The sequence below is a fragment of the Amia ocellicauda genome, chromosome 14 (assembly GCF_036373705.1).
Source record: "Amia ocellicauda isolate fAmiCal2 chromosome 14, fAmiCal2.hap1, whole genome shotgun sequence".
Taxonomy (NCBI): Eukaryota; Metazoa; Chordata; class Actinopteri; order Amiiformes; family Amiidae; genus Amia; species Amia ocellicauda.
Genome location: NC_089863.1, coordinates 12,492,520 through 12,501,707, shown reverse-complemented (window position 1 = coordinate 12,501,707; position 9,188 = coordinate 12,492,520). Strand labels below are relative to the sequence as shown.

General features: G+C 40.7%; 1 protein-coding gene across 4 annotated transcripts in view; it reads right to left on the bottom strand.

Annotated features, from left to right (window-relative positions):
* Positions 1–6,120: 6,120 nt before the first annotated feature.
* Positions 6,121–9,188, bottom strand: part of arhgef11 (Rho guanine nucleotide exchange factor (GEF) 11) — a 34,978-nt gene continuing 31,910 nt past the window's right edge. For all 4 annotated transcript variants that reach the window (XM_066723088.1, XM_066723091.1, XM_066723090.1 and 1 more), the window contains one exon: positions 6,121–9,172. In XM_066723088.1, the coding sequence (XP_066579185.1) occupies positions 9,114–9,172 (59 nt within the window). In that variant the 3' untranslated portion in view covers positions 6,121–9,113. The remainder of the gene's footprint in view (positions 9,173–9,188) is intronic.

Here is a 9,188-nt window from a genome sequence, read left to right as displayed (position 1 = left end):
TGGCAGATGCCCTTATTCATTACACATTAGATCATTTATATCAAAATTATTATTATTATTATTATTATTATTATTATTATTATTATTATTATTATTATTATTATTATAGAAGGTCACCACATAAATCAACATAAATCAGTATATCCATTTTATATAATTTTCTAGTAACATTGAATTATAACAATATGCTACTTTGGATTGAAATAGTACAACTACTATTGGTACTGTAATTATAATAATAATAAAACATAATAATACCTTATTGAGAATCCACTATATATATATATATATATATATATATATATATATATATATATATATATATATATATATATATATATATATATTAAATAAAAAAATAAAACAAAAGCATGTATGATATTAATTGTAACTGCAAATCATCCTGTTTCATTGATATATGGTATGACCATCCATTTACACAAATTCATTCATGGCTGAAATTAGAATAACCACAAAAATCTGAAAGTTTAAAAAAGTAAAACTTACTGATAGTTGAGGCCAAAATTGAGATAAGGAGACACAGTATAGAAAGGTTTAAGAGTCTATCCATCGCTATCAGAGGTGAAGTCGACAATATTGCCCCACAGACTCAACCCGTAAACGAAGAAAAAAAAAAAAAGTCCTCCTTCGAAGTGTCTCCACCTCAGGGCTGCGTCCTCCAATCACAATCAGCCATCCCTTATTTACACTGAGTGGAAGAGCATCAAGGACTCAGATTTCACCAATACGATCAGCTCATGAAAGATTTTGCCATATAAGTCAAAGTAACTGCACATCGTGGCGAATCCACAATAAACTACAACATAAGTCAAGGTAAATGTGGTTGTTCCAAATTCTGAGTGCTTAACTTTTCAGCATATTTACAAACCATTGCAAAATTGTGCTTCAGACTCTTAAAACCTGCAGCAGATATGGAAACAAATGATGTTGAGTGCTCAAAGCCTGTCAGCTAGAGAGGTGGAAGTTTGCATATAGTCTTGTATAAATTATTATTAAATAATCTATTTTCCTATAATAGTTATACACCACCAATCTAATTAAATGAATCCTATTTGATGAGTGTGAATAGGCTCTTCTGTACTCTTTTCACTATCCCGTGCCACCCTACAGCCATCACTGTAGTCCATGCTTATCGGCATTGAGGTGTTGTTCGCTAATGCCTGTTTTGGTTCTTAATGAAACATGAACGCAATTTGTTGGGTAGAATATATATTTTATTATGTCTATCGCGAGATCTATATCTGTGCTGCAGGAATTATTCTTCCTCTTTCTTTATTTTTGATATCTTGTTAATAAACAAGCCCTATTGTTTTTGCACTGACCATCATTATTCTCCACCCACACCAGTGCCTTGCCACAGACTATCCCTTTATTAGTGGTGGGGTATCAACAACAACCCCACAATAAGATTCCTTCATGTCCTCTATGTAAGTATGTGTAAAAGTCTTATCACTGTACTCCACACACCCAGAGCACATTGAAGTCAGTGATTAAACACTTTGGTTTCCTGCTTTAAAAGCTTCTCAGATCATGCAGATGTTTGCAGAAAACGCAGCTCCTCGGTTTCAGGTGCACAGTACTGAGGTTAATACAGGAAATGTGCTTTTCACACAGAGGATCTGCCCACTGGCTGGATGTGATGGAGTGTGTGTGGTTTACTGGCTGGGAAACTAACAAGGGTCTCCCTCTGTCAACAATACTGCCCCCTACTGTCCAGTCTGGGTGTTACTGTGAAGTTCACACTTTGCAACTGCAGTAACAGAAATTGATCTGCATTTGTAGGGAAATCAGTAAGAGCAGTGAACTCCATATGAATGAATGAGAGTGAAGGTATTTTGATGCAGACAATAATTGTACAGGAAGCATGTTAATACGTGCACCATGTAGGGATGAAATCTCCGGTTCCTCAAAAAAGTGCTGCGAATCTGCAGAGCTTCAGAATCAAGGCTTCCTCTCAGAGCTCAGACACATACGAGACGTGAGCAGGAGCAGCGATGCAGACGAGCAGAGACTCTGAGCTGGAGGAGAGCAGCCCCGAGGTGATGTACAAGACCATGGCAGAGGTGGAGGAAGACGGGGAGATTCTGTGGGAGAGACGTACAGGTAACGCCAGGGACAGACCAAGGCAGGGCTGCTGTCTCTCTCTATCTCTCTCAGTGGGAGGAAAGGCGACTGGCTGGGGTGACAAGAGACTGTGGGACAAAGTTCTCTAGAACTTTTTAACAGGAACAACATTTGCTGTGTAAAAAGGGACTCTAATCTTGATATGCCTATGACTATAATATGACTATGCTTAGCCCAAAATCTGATAATAATAATAATAATAATAATAATAATAATAATAATAATAATAATAATAACAACAAGTAACAGTTGTGTGTTTCAGTTTGGTGAGAAACACTATCAGCAATAAAATCATATAAATTTCTCAATGGCACTTCCCACTTTCCATCAGTGAAACTGGGTGACTTTGCAGAATGGCCCATACATTGCATATCTTTTTCCTGCGTGAATATAACCTCCTGTCACTTAAAGTCAAGTAAGCAAACAAGGCCAGGGTGGGGCCTCGAGTGCAGATCAAGCTGTATCCAATCTGGGCTGCTCTAACTGAAACTCAGCTTGTGTGCCTCTTAGAGGTCCCTACTGTCCACTTTGTCCCAGCGGCACACTTGGCATGGCAGGGCGTGATTTTGCTTCTCTTTCTTCCTAGGGTCTGCTCTTCCTCTGGACAGCTCTGGGAGGACACTGTCTTTCTACAAGAAGACTGCAGTGATCTTTGGCTGTCTGTGGATCCTCACTCTCATCACCGCACTGACCGTGTACTGTGAGTATTAAACATGGAAAACGTCACTGTCAGAGATGCCTCCACTCTGGGACCGGCCAACCGGCAGACAGAGAGAAATACGACTGGTGTGTCTATGAGTCCAAAGCTACCCCCACATCTGCACATTTGAAAAGGTTGGGTTTCTACAGCACGAGCCTGAAACGCAGTGGCGTGTCCAGAACATTTTGAATGGGGTGGCACAGGGGGGGAACAGACCCATCTTTAATTCATTCAAGGTGGATTTTTCAATATAATTATGATTGTTGAACAGATTTATTTTAGGTACATGTCCTTCTTCAAATAAATAATAACTCCATTCCAAAAGTCTTAATACAGTGTTTGCCCTGAAGTTTAAGGTTTTATGTAAAGGTATTAGCATACATTAGTAAACTTGTGCCATAATGGAGAAACTGTAAACAAATACAAAACTGTTTCAAATACAAACCACATCAATCAAGTTTGGCACAAAAGACATTCCGTATTCATTTTAGCTGATGACAAATCTCAATGCATCAGTATTTATCGCTGTGCTGCTGTGTGCTCCAACGCTGGTTTCTCCTCTATGTCAGTTCACAGAAGCTCTGGATATCATGCAGAGAACGTCAGCCTCCAGGGAAAGCTTTTGGCATAGCAGAATCAAGTGGAGAGTCAACAGCAGAACTACTGTGGATGACCGCTGGTAAGATAAGGATTCCTGACTGTGGTTTGTAATCCTCTGCAAACAAGAGTCCCATTCAACCCCAATGTCTTATCTTTCCTTCCCCAGCACTACAGAAGCAAATGGAGCTCCTGGAAAGAAACCAGTCCAGACTGACAACTGGTAACTGTTCCAGATCCACTGTGCAGGAGTGGTTCTGCCAGCTGGCCTGCTCACTTTAAGACACTCCTACAAGAAATAGTCTGCTGACAAAGCTCTAACTCAGAACCGATTATTAAGTACAGTTTCATAATTCAAGCAGCACCAAAAGTTAATAAATGTGAAATGGTTTAATAACAGAATACAATGTACAAAATAAATATTTTCCAGTGGAGTACAGAACAGTAGAGGTGATGCTGGAAATAATTAATGCAGTTTCTCGCTCTAACTGGCCTGTATTGGTGTCTTGACATATGTCTCTGACCTTTTCGTTGTTTCAGAGCTGGAACAAAAGAAGAACTCGTCCCTTTGGAGTGACTGTCGAGACTTGAAAAGCTACTACAGGACCGTGATAGAAAGCTTTCTCAAATGCTTCCCCAACGGCAACGTCAAAGCTGGTAAATAGTTTGCCTCACTGTCCTTTTCCAGTCCTTACCCATTGCTATCTGATCATGCAGTAGAGGAGTCCTGTCGCCTAACATTTTGCACTGTAGTGTGGTTTACATTCCCCTTTATTGGAGCGGTGTTGCATAAAATCAGTCTAAGGATCGTCTTAATCGAAGGATTCATTCCATTTAAACAGGGACTTTCTAACTTTCTGTTTCAACTTTCTCTTGCAGTCAGAGTTGCATTTGCTGAAGCATCGCGTAAGTCTCCTGAAAATGTCACTTCTCTCCACATTCATATTAGCTCTATATGGATTATATGAGTAACCTGTCATGACTATCCATTATTGTGACTAACCGTATGACATTGAAATTCACGTTCTACTTAAGTAGGAAGGAAGTTTTAGTTATATTATTTGTTTTGGGTGAAAAATCTAGTACAAATCTAAAATACTTCCAAATCATAGGCCACATAAAGAAGTCAGTAGTACAGCAATAAAAGTCACAATGTACATTCCTGCACTGAAGGCTGTCAAATGCTTTTCTTCCCCCACCCCCACAGGATTGGAGGGAGAAGTCTTGGAACCAGGTAGGTAAATCCAATTTCCTGATTTATTCCACCTTAAGAAAATCTCCTGGATTAACCTTAACGTTTATTACAAGCAGTATTGACTTCACACACCATTGTGATATTCACACATCAATATCAGCTTCATCAGCTTTCTTCTCTTCCGCAGTGCTTGAGTGGATTCGCAATGCATCAGGTACTATATCTGCATCAATCTATATTCCTTTGCTTTTTAATTATTGTACCTTTTATAGCCTTCCTATTAGAAATTGTCGATAGTAAAAACTAAATTCTTTGTATTGTCCTGGTAGTTTTTCAAAACCAATTTTCCTTTCCTTTTCCCATTGACCCATTCTATCTTTTCTTTTTGACTGACTTTTTGTGCTTCCATTTCCTTTGAAAAAATATAATTGGTTTGATTTCCTGTGTGTAAATGTATCAAAGCAGGTAATTGACAATGTTGAGGCAGTAGTGATAATGCAGATGGCATAGGAGTCAAGATGGTAACTATCCACTGGTCACCTCTCTGCTCCACAGTGGACGTGACCCTGGACCCCGATACAGCACAACCCACTCTCCTCCTGTCTGAGGATGGGAAACAAGTGAGACACGGAAACAAATCACAGAAGCTACCCGACAACCCCGAGAGGTTTTATGCCGTGGTCTGTGTCCTGGCTCACCAGAACTTCATTTCAGGGAGACACTACTAGGAGGTGGAGGTCGGAGACAAGCCCGGGTGGGACATTGGAGTTGCCAAGCAATCCATCAACAGGAAGGGCAAACTTTTACTCAGTGCCGCCAATGGGTTTTGGACTATTTGGCTGAGGAATGAAAATGATTTCAGGGCTCTCTCCTCGCCCACTACCACCCTGCCCCTGAGCCTGAAGCCCAGGAAGGTGGGGGTGTATGTTGACTATGAGGAGGGGCAGGTCTCCTTCTACAATGTGGAGAAGAGGTCTCATATCTACACTTTCACGGACACCTTCACTGAGAAAATCTATCCCTACTTCAGCCCCCTTCTCAACAGGGATGGCAAAAACAGTGCCCTGCTTAGAATTTCACCCATCAGTGAATAAATGCTAAATATGGGGGTTATCCTCAGATGTACTATGTAACCATGCATTATGGGCAGCAGTGTGGCAGGTGTAGTGGGGCAGGAGTAGTGGTTGGGGCTGCATAAATGGGTAAATATAAAAAAATAATGTGATATCTTGTAACAATTGTAAGTCACCCTGGATAAGGATGTCTGCTGAGAAATTAAACATTCTGGAGCAAAATTATCCAGCCTCAGTATGAATGCATTACTTACATTAAAAAATAATAGCATCACCTAGTATTTAAAGGTAAATACATTAATTGAATAAAATGTGTAGGTAATAATGATAATTAATTAATCGACTAGAAAACTAAATGCAAACACTGGAAAAACAAACACCAGAGTTTTTTTCTTGTATTTTTCTTTTAATGTCACAAAACACAAATGAAACCATACATCATTTTCATTTTGCTTGGCTATCTCTTAAAACAAGGAAAGAAAAAAAAAAAAAGATTTTACAGTCTTTTTTAAATTTTATCTACAAACACAAAATAATTTTGGGATTTACAGCATTATATAACATTTAGGACAACATTTGCTTCGGGGGTGGAGGATTGCAGCTCACAGGGGGCCGGGGGGTATAGTACACTGTAAAGGACAAAATAAAAATATTTATAATATTTATACAAGTTTTCTACTGCGAATGGGAGGGAGACAACGGCGTGGAGGGCCGGGGTGGGTGGGTGGGCGCATTCAACAAACATTCAGACGTTTCAGCAGAATCGGGAAAAGCACTGTGATGACGCTGGATTACAACACAGAACGATAGAGGGAACCCCATTGGCTTCAAATTTCCTTCATATTGCCGTTTCAGGATCCAGGTTGTACAAGTCCAACCTCACTGGCTGTGATTTAAACCGCCGCTCAGCAGGAGATCTTGCGTGACACTGTGGGCATTGTTCTGCTGCTCCAGATACAGTATCACCTTCTTCGTCTGGGTTTTGAGATGTCGGATGTTGGAACTTTTGGCATCGGTTTATGTTTTTTCCATCCGCAACAAATGACCGCCGAATCTTTTCAGAACACAAGGCAGTTTTTCCGCAAAAAACATGAATGTGAAGCATAAGAAAGAAAAGTGAATGGTAATAGCCAGAAGGCATGAAAGCAATGTGAACAGCTGGTTGTGTGAACCTGTGGATTGCACGTGGATGTTAACCAGAACCAACGTTCTCACTGTTCCAGGACCTGCATCTTCAGACAGATTGAGTGCTTTACTCCCCACAGTCCCAAAGGCAGCCATTCCATTTGAAGTTAACAGATTGCTTAAAAAACTAAACAAATAAAAACCTTTAGACAACAGGAATAAATTCACTGGAGCAGGGACGAAAAAGAGAAGGTGTGCGGTTTCAGCAGCTTTTACTTGCTATGCTGCTACATCATCATTAAAACATTCCTGACTGTAACAGACAAGAGGCAACAGCAAGGCAATGACACACTTCCATTACGACTTGAAATCCATGTCCGTCAATCTCTGGCTGTTGTGGAGTTCTCATTTATTTATGTTTTTTTTTTTGTTCCCCAACTGTGAACTTCCTCATCTTGGACTTGCAGGACCTGCTCTAGTCTTTACGAGCGCAGCCTGCTGATGCCAGTGCGATGAAACAGGAGGCAACTGATCCTCAGCCTCTTTTCTGGAAGTTTTTTCCACCAGCCAAGGACACAGCCAGGCAACATACACAGTGCCACAGCCCTCAACCCCATATCCTGTCTAAACTCCCTTCCCCTGTACACATTTGTTTTTCTCTATCAGCAAAACTGCCTGTACAATCTCCAGACTGACAAGGCAGGTCTATAGAGAAATATTGTTTGGTTTCCTGTAGGCAGAAACCTCAGATTATTATTCTAGTTTGTTCCCTGTCAAACATCCCTGTGTAATGCCTGTTTATTTCAGAAAAGAAAAAAAATGTGCTTGCTTGATGAAAATGTAAAAGTAGTCACGTTGCAAGATAAAAATATTGCCCCAGCAGAAAGATGGCAGATCTGTTATATCGGTTTTGTTCTTGAGTGTATAAATCCACTGGAAACAGAAACTAAAATGGTTTGTTTTAGGATTTAACCAAGATTTCTATTGTTTCACAGGCAAAAAACACATTAAATAAAACCCAAATTAATTAATTTAATCCACAAACACTGCAAGGAGTAATACATTTATCTCAGAAAATCACTGAGCTTGCTACTTTTTGGATTGCTTATCAAAACCTGTTATTTCTCAGAAGCGTCTCAATTAGGTGCAAATATTCCTTCATTTAATATCATACCCCATGATGAGAGTCTCTTTAACAGATGGGCTTCTTATATCTGAGTTTTTATGTGTGGGAGGTACAGCTTAATGCGACTTAATGTAACTACTTGTGAAGTAATTTCCTTCTGTGGTGTGTACTGTGTACTGTAAGGGGGATGTACTGGCTGAACTCATAGAATAGAGATTTTTATGGTCCAACGCATCAGATAATTGACTAAACTCTCCCAGTGCTGTGCTTGGCTGTCAGGCAGCAGAGTATAGATAGCTATGGTAACAGGATGATGGTTAAACCCAGTCCTAACATCCACCATGTTGGTTCCAAGTCCTCTATAGATCTGGAAAGGGTGCCCACCCTGTGTCAGAGCCAAGATGGTGTTTGCCTCATGTGTTAGAAGCAGAATATACAGTGATGAAGAGTTAGCTTGAAATACCGTAACAGGCAGTTATGAAACCGAGTGCTTCTGGTCCACCATCTTGGCTCAAGTGGTGCTCCTTCAGAACATGGTGCCAAAATGGAGCCGAAACGGCACCTGTTGCAGAGTTTCTGGCTCCTTGAGGGGGAGGGGGGACACATACAACGTTTCCAATATACACTTTTTCCTGTGCACCCCCTTTTTGTTTTCCGTGTCTGTCACTTCGGCTCAAGCTGCGCTACAGTTTAGAACGTGTACCGAATTGGAGCCACAATGGCGCCCATTTCACAGTTTAAACCCAAAGTACCAAAAACCTGCAAAGAAAGATGCCAGGCTCATACAGAAGAGAATCTCTGAGCCTCTCAAAAAGGATGTGCCGTTGAGCGAACAATACTGTCGTGGAGCCACAATGGCTAACTTCTATATGAATACCTTAATTTCCCTCCAAAGCTTGGTTCAGCCCGTAGAAGAAAAAATAAAACAAGTTCCAAGTTAAGCTCCTCCTTCATGTTCTCTGTAGTTTTTCTTCTTTTTAACATTTAGTGTATTTCCCCCCCCCCCTAATGTTTGCTGTAAGGCAGTTCATGCAGGAAAATAGGGAAACATCCGAGTGCGGAGAATAAGAAACGACTCCCGGCTGTCAGCAGTCAGTTCTCAGGCTCTGCTTTATCCGACCGTGCACCCATGGGGGGGGAGACATCGGCATTTCAGAAGCCACTGGACTGTATCTCAGGTGGACTGGCTTCTGCTGGGCTGCCTTCCTTACCTACAGATGGAACAAA